Here is a 17,466-nt window from a genome sequence, read left to right on the forward strand (position 1 = left end):
TGAATAAGTATCTCCTCATCACCCCGAGACGCTTTGAAGGAAAAACAAAGCACATTCCTCACCTGTCAATTCATTGCTTGCTCCTATTAACACTGTTTTCTGCTTTAAAAAAATCAGTTTTCGTAGTGGAAACGCCCCTTCAAAATAAAATATATGTTATGAATATAAATGCAACCCTGAATGTCAGTTAGCAATAAGAAAGAAGATGTGTATTAAAATATGCGATATGAATCACTCTGAGTTAGCCCAAAGAATTAAAGCTAGCGTATTAAGAACTGCACAGCGAAGAGGCACAAAGCTGTTTATCTTAACAACAACATTGACTTGAATCTTGGCCGTCTCATTTTAAGCTTGGATGAGATTTGTTCCTGTAAATTCAAGAGTGAGCTGTCCACACTGACACAAACAACACTGCATGTTGCCAAACCCTTGTCTCTGTGAAGTCATACAAAAAAAAAAAAACGAGGAGGAAAAAAATCAATCAGCACACTTTATTTTACATCCGAAAATGTGATTAAATGTCTGGGCCTTCATTCATTAAAATAAGACCTCTTCTCCTCGTAGGCAAGGATTAGATATTGATATCGCAGTAAAGCTAATTAGCTGAAGAGATGCTTTGTTTTTCATGAGTTTTTGCTGCACGAAGAAAATGAAAAACCCCGTCAGTGGGATTTTCCGTCTGATTCATGTTTCACATCACTGAACCTTTTTCAGCTTACCCGGTCTTGGCGAAGTTGGTCCAGTAAGTCATTACCACTGCGCTCAGCATCACGTCGTTCTTGGAGAAGTTACAGTTGAACAGATCAGTGGGACCCACCATGGGCACGCCGAACACGTAGGGCACCTACACACACCAACACACACGCTGGATTAAACTGCGCAATACATCCAATCCCTGCTTAAAACAAGACAATCTGTAAATGAACTTAAATTAAAGCCTCTAATTCATTTGAAGATTTAAAAGGATTGTGCTGAAAGTCAGACCTAGAAGACAGTAGATACTTCTTTTCTTTTAGAGAATATGCTTAAAGCCTTAAAGCAGAACATTTTTAGCATCAGTGAGCTAAAATTTCATAACCACTCAAAAGACTGTATTTGAAGTAGCCTAAAAGAAAATTAGAACTCAGCTCCTTCTCTCTCTGCAGACTTCAGAAAAGCCCACATGAATGAAAAATGTGAATAAAATGTTCAGAATTTCCGTATTGAAAACAACTGTCTACACTGCAAAGCAAATGAAAATGAGGGGGGAAGAGATGAGGAATCGCACAGAGCAAATTAAGTACATTAAAACTCTTTTCATCTTTAAGAGTACTTGTACAACTGATGATGCATCCAGCAACTGCTGTTTTCTAAGCTTGGTACTGTTCTTGTTCAGATATTCCTTGCAGTAATTACAACTCTGCCGTAATTAAAGCAGGTGATTAGGGCCTTTTTTTGCTTTGTTTTGCCTTTTGCTTAGAATAGCTCTCTGATAATTATAAAAGCCAACTGTGAAACACAGCTCACATTTGTATTTTTCAAGCAGAATTTTAAATTTATCTCTTTTTTTTTTTTTGCACCTTTTTGCCTGCCTCAGCTTTTATTAGTTGCACATAAAAAGTGAACCCACACCCATAGTAGAAAGTATCAAAACATAGTCCAAGGAAAATAATTCAATAGTTTGTTCAACTTTATTTGACATCTATTTTCTACAGTTAAACTAAAAAACAAACATCTGTTGGAAGGAAAAATGTTCAACTTAGTTTGATTTGGTTCAACTCTGAGTATTTCTGCTGTGAAGCTTTTTGAACAATAATCCATCAAGCGATGGATTATTTTCGGACATTTCCCAAATGCTCTTGAGTATTATTTCTCCTCTTTTCATTTAGCTTCATAAATTAACTTTTATTTGGTAGTAGTGCACTTAACCTGTGTTGATGTATGCCTTTTAAATTAAAACAGTTTATGAGGAGTTGTGCGTACTTTAAATATTAAAGTTGTACTTGACACATGGGTAAAGTTGAGAAAACAGATGAAAATCTGTTTACAAAGGCATAGTTGTTTCGTTTTGAGATCATCACAGATCAGGCACTCATCATCAACATGACAGTCATATTCATTAAGGGCTTTAATTGATGTATTTAAACTGATTATTTTTTGTTTTGTTTTATTTTTTTTTTTTTGTTTGGACTTGTGAATTGTGTAGCATCAATGCAGGATCGAAATCTTACATACAGGCTCAAATACACACATTCACCTTCCCTGATTTGTATTTGGATGAATGTCCCTTATAAAGCCGTAGATGAAGTACATCCTTTTTGGAGCCAACAACCTTGTAACTTAATTCTGCTAGAGTATTTGGCCACTTCTCTTATCAGAAACAGTAATTCAGCTTTGAAGCATGGTCCAAACAAGTTTAATAGGGCTGAAGTTGGCACCTTTCCAGAGCCTAAAATGTTAGCCTGATTTATTCCACTGTTTTTACGTGGTTTTGGGATCTGTGCTATGTTGAAACATTCAGTTGTGTCCAACTTTTTAACTCTCTGATGCTAAATGTCATTATTTATATTGCTCAAGGGGCAACCGAGTTACCACTTAAGCTCAAGTTTATCACACACTGGAAGATGCTGAAACACTATGAAGCCACTTAAAAGTCGCATTTGCCGAGAGACCAGCTCTGAAACCGACACCTCCAAGCGGAAACGAAATTAGCTGCAGTTATTGGATAAGTACCTTTTGGTGAAATGTTTTACGGTAAGACAAGATAAAGATTGAGCTTTCGGGCCAAAACAACAGAAAGAGAGTCAAGGTAAAACTTTTAAACCCAAGAATACTATACAATCTTTTAAGCACAGTGGCAGCAGCCTCTTGCTGAAGTTTGCACAAACCTGGTGCAACAATGAAGATGGAGGACTACACCTGATTTTTTTATCTTCTCCTCCACAGTTTTCATGCTAAAACCTGGATTTAGCTTGGTGGACCAAACAGAAAATTATTAAACTGTTTTGTTTTTTTTGTTTTTTAACGAACAAAGCAGGCAAAAACATTAAGCTCTGTAGACATCTAAACCTCAACCTTATTGGAAATGTAACAACTATCCCTAAAAACCAGAACTAATAATACCATTACAATCTCACCATCATCTGATTTTTCTCATACTAGGTAGAAAATACTTAATAATTTAAAATGTGTGCACCAAAATTATGGAAGTTGTCTATTGTATTACCATTCCATTTTGAAAAATTATTTTAAATGCGTAAAATGCGTATATTAAAACCCCAAAATGAATCACATTCATTCTCATAGTGAGTGTATCTAAACATCTACAGATATATTTTCTTTTTCTTAACATCTAATATCATCTCCTTTGGTGAATCAAAAGCAAATACTAGGAAAGACACGAGCAGTCTTACCTCATCACCATGGGCAGAATCAGCCCAGGGTGGCGTGGCATCACTCTGGCAGTGGTGGTAAAAGGAGTAGAAGTAGGTAGGAGACCCATACTGTGCATGGAGATCCGCTGTAGCAATGGCTGGCGCCACCCACTGGTGATCTGTAAAAAGTGCCACTAGTGTCTTTCGCCGCGTTTCTGCGTTGTCGCGGTCTGCCCAGTCAGTGTACATGAACCTTCACAAAACATATTTGAAATCAGATCGCCGCTTGACTAAGCAAAATATTTCACATACACCAAATAAATCGTGCTCCTAAATACATTTTCTACATGGTCAAGTATTTGCATTTAATGCAGTAGCTTTCCAAAAGTTAGAGTCACAGATGGTTTGTTTAAGTTATTAAAAATAAACAAATGAACTTTAGGTCTTCCCTGCTGCTCACTGGGTACAAAGCTTTCAGCTTGTAAATAGTACTGTAAGCTGGGTGGTCACGCCGGTGCTGGCTAAGCAGTTTTCTAACAGCATTGTATTGCTAAAAGACAGTAAAATAAAGGACGGCATCTACATGGAAGTCCTTGCAAGTAATAATAATAAAGATTAGCCTGACAGAGTATTTTTGAAACAGTGAGAGAAGACAACTAAAATGACAGATCAAGTTAAATGGGCTCCACCAAACACACCCAATGTGTGTGCAACCAACAAATAACCAACAAGCGCTCACTGAATCTGGCTAAATGCTAAATTCATTAATCGTGCACGTCTATCGTGACATTATATAGCTGAGTATCTGAAATCTTTAGAGGGTGGTTTTACTGCAGGGAGGAAGGAAGTACAGAGGAGTTGAGAGCAGAATGATGATCAGACCAATGAGTACAACAAATTGACTAATGGATGTTACTGTCCAGAAAGAAGTCCAGCGATCACCGTGTTACTTGGCAACACAGAGTTTTGTATGCACAGTAAATTATGGGAGTTTGTGGGCTACGGTTGCTGTGTGAACAATATATCTGGGACTGTAATGCTCAGAGATAGCTGTTTTATCTACACGTTTATCGTCAGTGAGGGTGGATTTTTATTTATCTCATAGTTTACTATTTTTATCTAAAGGCCATTGTCACCTGATGGCATTGAAGTGGTGCGTTCTCTGTTGGTTAGCAACTTGCAAAATTCAGTTTGTCTGCATTAAATCGAAGTACAGGAATAAAGATATAATATATTTGGAATTATATTTAGCCTTACTTTGTAAACTATGATTTTATCAGTGCATTTTGTGTTTATTTGTTTATTTGTGAGCATTAGAATTGCAGCTGACAGACTTTGGTACTTTTAACATTATTCCCTATCAAGAGCTTCATTGTTTTGTAGCATCATTCAAAAAAAAAAAAAAAAAGGTTGTGCTACATAAAATTTACTTTTGTGTTAATCTGTGACCATTATTAAGCTTTCAAGCTGTTTCATTTTTGCAAAAGATCAGCAGATATGCAAAGATCAAAGTCAAGATAAAAGACAAAGCTACGTTTGAACTGCATAAACCCTGCTAATTTCAGGCACCCAATAAATAGAAATGTTACTTACAAACCCCCATTGCTTTAATTTTATCCTATACCTTGAAAAACCTTTATCAACATTATTTAATCAATCATTTTTATTTCTCAAACAAATGGTTGAGACTAGGCCTGTCATAAGCATTGTGTACACCAAGGTTTCAAAACCAAGTGTTTTGAAAGCCGCCACCGTGGGCTGGCATAAAGAATAAATATGTTTGAACTCATTTCCAGTCATTGTGTTCAAACTAAAAGGAGTACACTGTCATCACTCTCATAAAGGTATTGGTATTTTAAAACTACAGCTGCAAAGCTATAATCTGCGTGTCTGACAAGCAACCAACTGCAGGCTAGCTACTTAACTGTATTATTAATCAGCTGATATCAGCTTATGTTTTTCAGTAAAGGATTTAAAGAGAAATGGGTCGGACTAGAATCACCTGATTTTCAGTTTGACTGACCCTGACGGGTGAGTGGCCCAACATAACCTAAAAAATCAAGTATTTTTCTCATCAGTGGAAAGCACTGGATTGCGTTTTACCAGATCTTCCATGTGGAAATTGTTACTTCAGGGAAACCCAAAATTAGATTCATTTTTCATTTATCTTAAGTTTAAAATTAAGTATGTGAAAGCAAAGTAATAGAAGATCGAAACTGCATTTTATGCAGAGGATGATTGTAAGGCTTACTGAGAGGCTTAGTGAGATAACAGGACTGTTGTGCTACATCGCAATTGCAATTTTATTGTTTGATGTCTGTCAAGGATTGCTGGATTTGGAAATGTTGGCAGCTATTTGGATTTTTTTTTTCCATGTGTTTATCTTAGCGGAAGAATCTCCACTTTGTATGAAATACACAGAGATAACTGTTTACATTTAATACTATTAACCAGACTATTGGGGCTCATTTCTGATTGAAGATGCTAAGGACTGATTCCAATTTCAACTCTAATCTTTTTGTCTTTGTTTTATAATAATGGTAAAACTCTGTTTTACAGCAGCCGTTCATGAAACATACACTTGCCACTCTGCTCTTAATTATAATTAATGGTGAAAGGCTGGATAAAAATACTTAAAAAGGCTTTATTTATAGTTTATTAAGACAGTGGTTGTCAAAACTTTTCAACTTCTGACTGACACATAAGCAGCAGAAGAGACCGCAGAGGCAGAGCTAAGGTTCATTGTGTCAGCCTTATGTAAGTCAGTTACACAGGGGTATAGCATCAACAGTGAACACATTGTCTTTTATCTATTTGTAAGAACTGTTTTTTAACCTCTTCTAAAATAGACAGCATAATTATTCTTTCACCATTATCCATTTTGTGATTTTTTTGTCCTCTCAGTGTCGTGCACTTGTTGATTTTTAACCCCAAGTGAGGTCCAGACAGGCCCGATTTCATGAACCAGTACCTTAAGACCATCAAGGAAAGCTAGGATTGGTAGGTCAGTTTTACAAAAAGCCGTCTCTCAGTCATAAAACCCCGATCGGTACATCTCTGCTCCTGGCCTTACTCTAAAAAGGCTTTACTTGGTATTATAACAACTATTGATGCTATGAGCTATAATTATTATAATATATTAGTAGCTGATATTTGAAGTTGTCATACCGCAAGAATCTCATACTCATTCATGCATTGTAACCACTCAATAAAAATCAATAAACATAAAAAGAATAGTACTTAAAGCAGTAGCTCATGATTTTCAAACTGCTTCATTTCTACTATCCTGCATTAGCAAGCTGTGCTGCAGTCGAAACAGTAGATTCAGGATCATAAACAGCAACAACAACTGGAGATTCAGTTCTGAATTGTAGCTTTCATTTCTACAAATTATTATTAAAAATATAGAAGTCTATATTTTCTTGTAAGGAGTCTTCAGCCACCTTAAGGGTCATCACTAAAAAGTGCATCTGCATAATGCTTGCCAAGTACCTATTTCTTCATACCTCCAACATAAAATTATACATCTGTTGATGAGGATATTGTGGACCCATTTATGGCCCTTTTCCCTTCTTTGTCTATTCCGATTAATTCTAAGCAGGAAAGCTGGTAATCATACTTCCAAGAATGTCACATGGATGCTTAAACATACATGGGTTTTCACTTTCATACTCACCGTATGCTCTCTCTTAGTGTATCTCGGCCTTCTGGGTAACCGTACAGACTATCCACAAAGTCTGACACGGCAAAGTCAAAGTCCTCGGCTGTGACACCGTCCTCCGAGTCCACAATTCCCTCCACAAACTTCACGCCTTCGCCTTGGTTGACCCCCAGCATCACATCGTAGTTCAAAAACTCCCCCTGCTCCATCAGAATCTGAGGGTCATCAGGTATAACGTCGCCATCAATCACCGGGGCAAAAGCAGTGTGATATTTGGCCGGAGTAATGTTCTGTTCCACAAGCTCACGGAAACTCCGGCCCTGGAGGCAGGTGACCAGTTGAGTGCTATCATCAATGCCACAGCCAACCCTCTCGCCGAGCTGCCGGGCATATTTGCTTGGCTGGTAGTTGACAGCCCAGCTGGCTAAAGCGCTGCCACTCTGGATAATTGCTCTGTGGAACAGATCTGATACAAAAAAAATAAAAATTCAACAAATCCAAAAAGGCTCACTTTTGCAAATACATTTTTGTACACAAGTACATCAACACACACGTACACTGATATATATTCTTTTGGTTAAAAGGTGTAAAGAGCCTTAAAATACATTTATCTTTACTGTCCAGCCTTTGTACCATTCAGGAAGGAGATGGGTACTGTGATGAGTACACTTTTTTTGTGTGTGTGAAATGTGTGCATCGATGCCAGAACAAAAGCAAAAGACTAAAGAAGATGCTGGTTGTAAAAAGAATCCAGGGTTAAATGAGTCCTGGGATGACATGACATGAAAGGCCACTCAGACAGGAAGAAGCCAGTTAAAAGATTAAAACGACTGGAAATGTTTCAAAGACTGAACAAGGTCTAAAGCATAACTTGTAATCACACAAATTGAACAGGAATGCAATGGATATCCAAATCTCAACATAACTAAAATAAAAGGTATGAGAATTATATCAAGTCAGTTGAGTTTTATTTATGGTCCACTTTTCATGTAATTAAACGACCTTAGGAAATCACACCAAATATGCTAAACTAAGTAAATTTAAAAAAATGGTGAAACATTAAAATTCTCCTATACATAAAAAAAACTAATGAATCAAGAGTTATCACAGAATTGTAGCAAAATAAAAGATGATTTGCAGCAAACAAATGTAAACTTATTTAAAAAGTGATAAAAGCATGAAATATAAAGTTTTAAGTAAAAACCAGAGAAAGTATTTCATTTTATTTGAAAGGTAGCATTTAAGGCTTTTTACTCTTATTTACCTTGGTTCCAAATATATAATTTTCAAATGTATAATGTACGACTTTCCGCGGAATACACCGTCCTCATCAATTTCTGTTTACTATTTTTAACATATACTATACGAAAAAGAAAATCAAGTGAAAACTAAACGTCAGTGAGTAGTGAAATTGTGTTGCATGATTTTCTCTTACCTTCAGAGTAGTGGGACAAGGTGAGGAGGCTAACGCATGATGCACCAGCACCAGATCCAAACACAGTGACCCTGCTTGGATCGCCGCCAAAGGATGCAATGTTCTCCTTCACCCAGCGCAGAGCCTGAATTTGATCAAGCAAGCCGTAGTTCCCTTTTGCTGCCTGGTCACCTGTGCTGAGAAATCCTGCAGGCAGGCAGAGATAGAAGGAAGTCATATTACCTGCAAAACATGTACGGCCATGCCCAGTAGACTAAAATATGTGTTCCAGGTCATCTCTTCTGTCAGATTAAAAGTACCGTTTGAAAATAACTTTTAAGCAGGTACTAAACATACTTTTGCAGTAAACCCACATTTCTGCATTAAAATGTTTCTTATTGGTCTGACTTAATATTCTGATTTTAAATGTAATGTTTTGGTTAATTATAAGCTGGAAAATCATAACAGTTAATGGATATAAAACAAATTGTGTTTAACTTTGTGGGCTTTTCAATAACATTCTAAGTGATTGAACATGACTGTATAAATGTACATATCTGCAACTTTATAGTGTCTTTTGAAATACTCATGCTGCTATTACTTTTTCACACACTGGCTGCTGTGTATTTTATAGAAACTATTGGGACTTTATGTAACAGACCAACACAAAGTAGCACTAAATTGACGACGCATTAATGAAAATATTTAATGTGTGGTATTAGTCGCTCTGAGTTAATACTTTACCACAGGTTGTAACACCGATTGCATTGGATTTTATCCTCATGTTCCTGTGTGAAAAGGGCTTATTGCGAAAGTACACTTTTCAGATATTCTTTGTAAAATATGTTGAACACTGTGTCCTTTTCCTTTCACTTTACAATTATGCACTTTTTTGACCTGGTCTTTCCCTGTTATAATATCACTTTAAAACACAATGAGCCTTGTTATTGCATCATGACAGAATGTGGAAAATTTCATGGAGTATAAATACTTTTGCAAGGAACTGTATTTATCATAGCTTTAAAAATGAGATGGGAAAAAAAAAGATGTGGTTTTCTTTCTTGGTCTTAGACTGGATCAAACCACAAAGGTGCAGTCACAATACTGTGAACTTACAACAAGCAGAAAACCACACACGCTTGCCATCACACCCACAGCCGCCTCCTATTCCCTCTTCTACTGACATTATTAAGTAAACACAGAAGATCCTAATGGCTCATTTTGCCACAGTATATCTCATTACTGCAGAAGCTCATTTCTGTGAACCTCCGGCACAAAAAGAGTATAATAACCGTGAAGGCAAGACTAAAGTAGTGCATTACTTCACTTCTGTGCATTTTATCAGACGTTTTATTGAAGCAAAAAAGAAAATATCAGGATTATATTCATTCTGAACGGTTACAGGATTATATGCATTCAAGCCATATTTAACTAAAACTGTTTAAGGAGTTCACATTTTCACAGAGGCATATTTGATTTCCAGGTGAATATTGCAGAGTAGGCAAAAAAAATCATTGGCATAATAGTGTATTGCATTGTGTAAATGGGCTCACCTCATGCATCCACTCATGATGATGGAAAACAGGAGGAGGAGGAAGGTGATTCTGCTACTCGAAATGAGGAGGATGATGATGATGGTAATGGTGAAGATTGTATTGGAGGTGGCATAAACACACAAAATGGACGGGGGGGGTGAGGACAAAAATAAGCATGTAGAATTGTTCTTTGTTTGGCTCACAATGTTGATCACATCTGCAGCAGCAATTTTCCACAAGGTCAGCCTTAACTCTGCATCTAATAAAAAAACATTGAATTTCAACGTTTAAATCTCTTTTTTTTTAGAAAATGTTCAACTCAGGTTCAATACATTTTCAAGAAAACCTGCGCCGCCTGAGGCGACCTGATAGCTAAGCTGTGAGGGCACATGGGCATGAATGCCTTCAAGCAGCGAATCCCAAGACCAATTCCAAGCCTGCTGGACCTTTTACTGCATGTCTTTCTCCACATTTCCTGTCTGCACCGCTGTGGGCTAATAAAAAATACCATTATCTGTTTAATTAAAGCTGAGTCAAAGATGTGGCGTCCTTTTAAGAGCAGAACCTCTCATAAAGTCCTCAAATGCTTCCATGCAGCAGAATTAGCATCAGCTTTGTGCTTTTAAAGAACATTTTAATGGATAAACAAACTTGAAACAATGCCCCTGACATTTTGTTATTGTTATTGTTTTTATATAAAATATCAATATCGCCGAGGCAATTGAATATGCATCTTGCCCGGTTGACTTAATCATACTGAGGCCATAGATACTCTGCTCGCATAAACAACTCAATACTCCGGCTCTTAGTACAGCAAAGTAAATGATGTTTTATGGCATTAAATGTTTTAACCCTCATGTGCCCCTTCCTAAGCTATGTCACACCGGTCACTGCAACCACAAAAAGCCTAAATGGATTTTAAGATGGTCTGTTTGTTCAACTCTTTGGCTTCGTAGGGCTGACTAAAATTAGAAAAACCAAAGGGAATCCAACATTTTTTTTTTTTTTTTTTTTTTTTTATACTACCAATGAATCAATAAGCCATTGAGATAAAAAGGATCAGATTCAACTCGATGACAGTAGTGGAAGGAAAAAATGGCTTCAGGGAGGTTTTGTTTCCACAAGGGATGCTGAACATGTTTCCATTCAAACAAGAAGGAATAGGGGGAGAGAAACTGTGCTCTGGGTAAGAAACAAATCACTGATGGTTTGAGCATTTTTATAGCTCATTGAAGGATTAAATAACCCAGATGGTGAAAATTGTATACATTTGTTCAGAAAAATGAGCTGTTGTGTTGAGATATATATATATATATATATATATATATATATATATATATATATATATATATATATATATATATATATATATATATATATATATATAATTCTACATGCAGAATCACCTTAAACAAAACTGTAATGAATCATTAAGAATCCCTGGATAATAGAGAAATGAGTTGAAAGATAATTATCAACCTGCCAGAATTAATCTTCTGAATCAAGTCGCAAACTATAGGCCCATCTCAATAAATTAGAATATCAGTGAAAAGTTAATTTATTTCATTAATTACATTTTAAAAAGTAAGACTTTTACATTATTTATGGGGTAATATCTTTCAAGTGCTTATTTTTGTTCATGTTGATCATGGCAGTTTGCAAAGTTGCTTCTTAAAGACACTGGCTATTACATAAAACCAATACAAATGTATCCCATCACATTATTTAAAAGTTTAGTGGAAGGAAAAGCTGTGGAAGAAGAAAGTGTTCTAGCAACAGGGAGAGGACTGTAAAGTAAACTCAAGAGTCTGGGGGAGATTCACAACAAATCACCCCCAGTGGTGCTGATTCCACTGTTTGGAATCAGTGCTTCAAGATTCACCTCACACAGATGTTTCCAGAACACTGGACATATCCTGGACTGTTACACTCTGTGGAGCATTCTTTGTTGCCACCTTGCTACTGAACAATGGAATTAAATGTTTTAACTACATAAAAATTGTGCATAAAGTGATACAGTTACAAGGGTCTCATTTTTAAGAGTTTTCCATTTTCCAAAGCCCTATCACTCTAAATCCAAAATGACAAAGACTATTTATTAACACATTCCATCTGTGAAAGGGAAAATAATTTAAGTACTTCATGAATTGGCCCGTTTCTTTTTTTTTTTTTTTCATTTATACAGGTACAATGTCAGTGCATCCATGCATACTCTGTAAAGCTATGCAAATGACTTGTGTTAAGATTAATGTTTTTTAATTAATGTAAGACATGAGAGTACACTACATTTCACATTACAATTGTTTTTCTGACAAAGCTATATATTTTACTCCAAAAACTGTCCACTCTAATTTAAAAATTGTCTACCCCAATACAAGCATTCAGCAGGCTGAGTTGAGTTAATGGTCATCAATGCAGGTAAAGAATCTATGTATTATGGCACTAAATTAGGTAACAATATTCCTATAACATGTTTATAGCAGAGGGAGGAACATTTGTGCAGCGCACACGTTTACATCAAGTCATGGAATTTTAAAACCCCAAAACAATGTGTGGTAGCTTGTCTTACTTGGGAATTACATTATTTACACTGTAATTTGATCTGTAGGAATTTGAAGCTGAAAATAACAGACCTTTTTCCATTTGTCTTCGCATACATGTAAACCAGAAGTTCTAGAGCGAAAGGGTAAAGTGTAGGAAATACTTGGAAATGGATTTCTGAACTCTGGTCATACCTGACATTTTAAGCAAATCTCTGTTTGAAGAGCGAAGTAGTGCTACCTCTCTGCCGACCCTCAGCATTACAAAAAGGAACGAGAAACCCAGCAACCTTGATATGAACGAGCAAATTAAAGTGGTGCAGATATGGCGTAAGGGCAAGGAATGAAAGGGAATACAGCTTTTCTGTGCACTTGTCCTTTAGGACAAAGAAGCCATTGGAAGTAAATTTGAAATGGTCCAGAGAGATTCCTTTTGAAACTTAATGAGACCTTTAAACCTTGACTTAAAAGGTCTTTTTCAGTGAAAATTCTATAATCCTATAATTACTGAAGTACAAAAGCTTGACTATGCCAATTAATAACTTTGTATATGATCTAATCAGATTTCCTCCACCATCTGAAAAAACAGACACCCACAAAACAGTTCCAATAAATAGAACAACACTGTTGTATTGCTGCTATGGCAAAGTAGATGTTGGTCCAACACTAAAGGAAATTATTACATAAAATGAATACATTTAAGGGAATTTAAGGTTTATTTTTTCGAACAGTATTTTATACAAAACTATACTCATACTGCTACTACTACTAAATTTATAGCTACTTGCTATCTAACAACACAATAGTCTGCATATGGTTACACAAATGATGTATTAAACTGAGATAAGTGATTCTTTTACCTAAAACTCCAAGGCGATAGTTGAGGGTTATGACAATGACATTGCCGTAGCTTGCGAGCACACTGCCATCCATCATGTTCCCGGTGCCTTCAGAATACGAGCCTCCGTGGACGTAGACCATCACTGGCCGCTGACCCCCCTCCTCGTGGATGTCTGAGATAGACAGGCAGATTACCAATGTGTTCAAATCACCAAGGTGACATTAGTTAACCACCAAAAGCCGGAGGGTGCAGTCCTTGATTTGAGTGTGCATGTGCATGGGTTCACATGCATTTATATCAACCAATATGTATGCATGAGTAAGCCTGTGTCCTTCCCATTTTCCTCCACAAGTAAATGCGTAAACCCCATAGCGACTGACGCAGGTGTCTGCATATTAAGCGTCGGTTTAACCAGCGGCATGTTGAAGGGGAAGAGAAAACAAGGCCCATTTTTAAAAACCTTTATTTATTTATTCAACAAGCCTGAGTATGTGCAGCAACAGCTCTCTGCCATGTTTTAATCATTTGTCAAAGGTATCATTCTCTTAGCTCATGTATTCATCATAGGGCATAAACCATAACATGTAATCCCAACCTTAACTGTGCATGCAAATTTAACCGCCTCAGCCCCGTAAACTCACTGCACACTTCACTCACCTTCCTCTGTGGGTACGTAGATGTTGAGGTAGAGACAATCCTCGCTCTGGTGAGTGAGGTAAGTTGCTGCTATATCCAGGTTTGCTGTGAGCCAGGATGGCATCATATCTCCCAGCATGCTCCTCTCATCCAAAGCCTGCGGGCACACTGGAGCAAACTGTGTCACGTTCCGTATTCCGGGCCACGGCAGAGGCGGCTCAGGTGCCTGGAAGCGGCGATCCCCAGTTGGTGGCCTTGCATACGGTACTCCCAGGTACTGGATGACAGGCCCCAGAAGGTCCGAGGGCAGAGGGGTCAGGATGCCACGAATGCGGCCCTGCGCCGTGGAAACAACAGGCACTGTCTGCTCAGCCGACAAAGAGGTCGGCTGGAGAGAAAGGGAGAAGCAAAGGGAAAGGAGGAGGGATGGAAATCCAAGCGAGGAGGAGAAGGGGGAGGGAGGAATAGTTCTGCTGGTCCTCAGCTCAGACATGACGGTTTGATTAGGCAGAAAACTAGGGGGAGAAAGGGGGTAGAGTGAAGTGCTGGAGGCAGGTTGAGGGTTACGTCTATGCTGACCCCTCAGAGGTATCCAACTCTAACGCACAGCTGCTGCTCAGCTTGGCCCATAACACACACTGCACGCAGTCCTGTCTCTTGAGAGCAACCTTTTCCCCTTGTGTATGTGTCTGCATGTGAGTCAGTGAGTCTTTGCCTCTGAGTGTGCAGTGACTCAGTCACTGAGTCCCTGTGAGTGTACGTATGTATGTGCTGGAGAGTTTAAGTGAGCGTGTGTGTCCCGGACTGGCAATTTGAGCCCGCATGCATGTCTGTGGGTATATACGTGTGTTGATGCATGTGTGTGAATGTGTCGTTATGTAAACAGTGGCATCACTGTTCCTCTGTCACTCTCTCCTTCCGGTCACCCCCATAATAAGCCCAGACTGCCTCCTGGAAGCATAGAGAAGGGAGGGAGGGAGGAACGGGGGGGAGACAGAAATAAAAGATGAATTTAATTAGTTTCCAGTGGAATACCCTCACACACACACACACACACACACACGTATGATACACACATGTCATCAGTCTTTTGCTGAGCTACCTTACTTGGTCCTTTTAAAAATAGATATGAAAGTGATAGATGGGGCAAACGAGATGTTGTCCGCTCAGCTTAACTTGGTGTCGGGCTGTCAGGGCTGCTGCTGTGTCACATCCTCACTACAGACTGTTTCACAGATCACAGGACCTTGTTGGGGGAAGGGGTGTGCGTGGGGGTGGGTGTCACGTCACACGCTTAATTAAATCCTGAATGCACCACGGGGCTCCTGACCTGTATGTAGCGTAAGGCTGGACACATGCGACACGAACACACACACTTATTTCTCCTCCACACATACACACACACACACACACACACACACACACACACCTTGTTTCTTCCTTCACATCACACACACAACAATCTGAATCAACTTTCACCCTGCTACCTCTGATTCCTACCCTTTGACCCTATGTTACCAAGGATAGAGCATCCCAATTGTTCCTCTGGGTAACGGGGAGGGGAAAGCCTTCACCTCTGAAAACTGAGATTTTTCAGAGTCTAGCTTAGAAACAAAAAGATAGAATATCTCCCAAATTCAATTGTTTTGTCATTTTCTCTAATTTAGACTAAAACAACCATTAGATGTGCAGTTAAATGTATACATTTTATGTTCTTTGATATTGTTTTCATTCCTCCACAAGCTATGTCTGCTTGCTATGTCTATCACTATGGTGGATTTGGTTTATATACTAGGGTATAAAGTGTATATCCTCAGTAGTCATTAAGTAAATCTGAAGATGAGTGTGATAAAGTCTTCTATTTTGGCAGTATATTTTTCTAAAAATATGAATAATGAATATATCAAAGCAGATTTAGTCCATAACACATTACATCTGGCATTATATTGTTGATCTTCCTTAACAAGCATAGACATTGTATATGCTGATGTCTGCTGAAAGATTGACAATGCTTTATATGATGTGTACAGGCATATTAGGTCATTTATGTTTATAAGTGCACTATAGTAAATTAGAATATTAAAATAAAAAAAGGAAGACATTTGACACCTCAGCAACAGTCCAGCCTTATTTACATCTCTACTTCAGAAGTGACTTAACACAAGGATTTGCAAAATTGTAGCCAATGTCTTGGGTATATTGTGGGTGGCGGCTCTTGTGTGTGTGGTGTGTGTGTGCGTGTGTGTGTGTGTGTGTGTGTGAAGTGACTCCAGTCACGCTCCACACCTTGTAAATCTCCTCCAAAGTGCTGAATGAACTTTGCTTCACAGTCATTTCAAGGCTATGGTTGTCCTTGTTAATTGTGTGCTTTTACTTGCCACTCTTTTTCCTTCCACTAAACTTTTCATCAAACAGCACCGTGCCAACCGACTTTGTTAATGATGATTGTAAGCTTGTCATGGAGGATGCCAACGAATTTCTGCTGGACAACTGTCAAGTCAGCAACATTTCCAATGACTGTCTAATTCTTGTTTTTACAAAAGCATTTATTTTTGTTTATTTATATGTTTTGGTTTTTTAATAGCTGAAGCCTATAATGATCAAAATTAAAATTAAAAAAGAGAACTTTGAATATATGATTTGGTATGTAATATAATATATAGTTTCACTTTTTCTGTTGACTTAGAAAAATAAACAAGTTTTATATTACTATTCTGACTTTTTTTTTTTAGCTGTATGTTTATGTACAAGATGATGATGCATCAGCATCTTGAAAGACAATCTTATTTTGACCACTACCAGAACTCAGGTGCCAAGTGACAGAGGGAGGAGAGCAGAACTAAGGGTGGGGGTAACCTCAGGAAATGGGATTCAGCCTGTAGTTCTGGTCACCTTTCATGCTCACACACACTCCTTTCTCCCTCTATATCTAAAACACACACACACACATACACAGCTGCTTCCCAGCCGGCTCTCTCTGAGGGCCTGAAGACAGAATATTAACACATCCGCACATACACACACTCTGAGAAATTTTTATACAATCACACACACAATGATCTCTCAGCCGTATACCCCTCTATAAGCTGCAGTCGTGTCAGAATATAGCGATGATCATCACTATCTCCTCTCTTCCTGGGTCGTATTGGGGCTGTCCAAGGTGCTAGTTAACATTCCAGTGGTGATCACACACACGCTGATGAATAACGCTCCATTTATCAAGGCAGACCCGCCGCCTGCCACCCTCCCCCTTGGTTTATTTTCATATGGAAAGAACTGATAAAAGCAGCAACCAAAAAAAAAAAAAAAAAAGAGGATGGGGAGGAAATGCTTGCCAGTGAGGCAGAATATCCCGTCTGAATCTCTATCGGCAATGAAGCTGACTACGGCAAAAAAAAAAAAAAAAAAAAAAAAAAAAAACACACCCTCCTCACTCCTTTTTTCCCCCCTTTTTTTTTTATTCCCCAACAAAACACACAAACCAAA

At 38.0% G+C, this 17,466-nt stretch overlaps 1 protein-coding gene across 1 annotated transcript; it reads right to left on the reverse strand.

Moving 5' to 3' along the window:
- Window positions 1-686: 686 nt before the first annotated feature.
- On the reverse strand, window positions 687-14,983 carry LOC106942996 (neuroligin-4, X-linked-like). Its single transcript, XM_015026343.1, has 6 exons — window positions 14,002-14,983; window positions 13,364-13,516; window positions 8,450-8,635; window positions 7,030-7,480; window positions 3,393-3,606; window positions 687-844 (listed from the first exon to the last, which is right to left on the reverse strand). Exons 1-6 carry the CDS (start codon window positions 14,471-14,473, stop codon window positions 716-718), a joined length of 1,605 nt encoding a protein of 534 aa, XP_014881829.1. The 5' UTR covers window positions 14,474-14,983; the 3' UTR covers window positions 687-715.
- Window positions 14,984-17,466: the final 2,483 nt, after the last annotated feature.

Source organism: Poecilia latipinna, unplaced genomic scaffold (genome assembly GCF_001443285.1).
Source record: "Poecilia latipinna isolate Pla-1442-1.1 unplaced genomic scaffold, P_latipinna-1.0 Scaffold4763, whole genome shotgun sequence".
Classification (NCBI taxonomy): Eukaryota; Metazoa; Chordata; class Actinopteri; order Cyprinodontiformes; family Poeciliidae; genus Poecilia; species Poecilia latipinna.

Coding starts and splice junctions, on each gene's coding strand:
- LOC106942996 (XM_015026343.1), bottom strand. CDS start 14,473: ATGTCTGAGCTGAGGACCAGCAGAACTATTCCTCCCTCCCCCTTCTCC. Junction 8,636..13,363: donor CTATCGCCTTGGAGTTTTAG/GTAAAAGAATCA, acceptor GCCTGCCTGCAG/GATTTCTCAGCACAGGTGAC. Junction 845..3,392: donor ATTCTGCCCATGGTGATGAG/GTAAGACTGCTC, acceptor TGGTGTGTGTAG/GTGCCCTACGTGTTCGGCGT.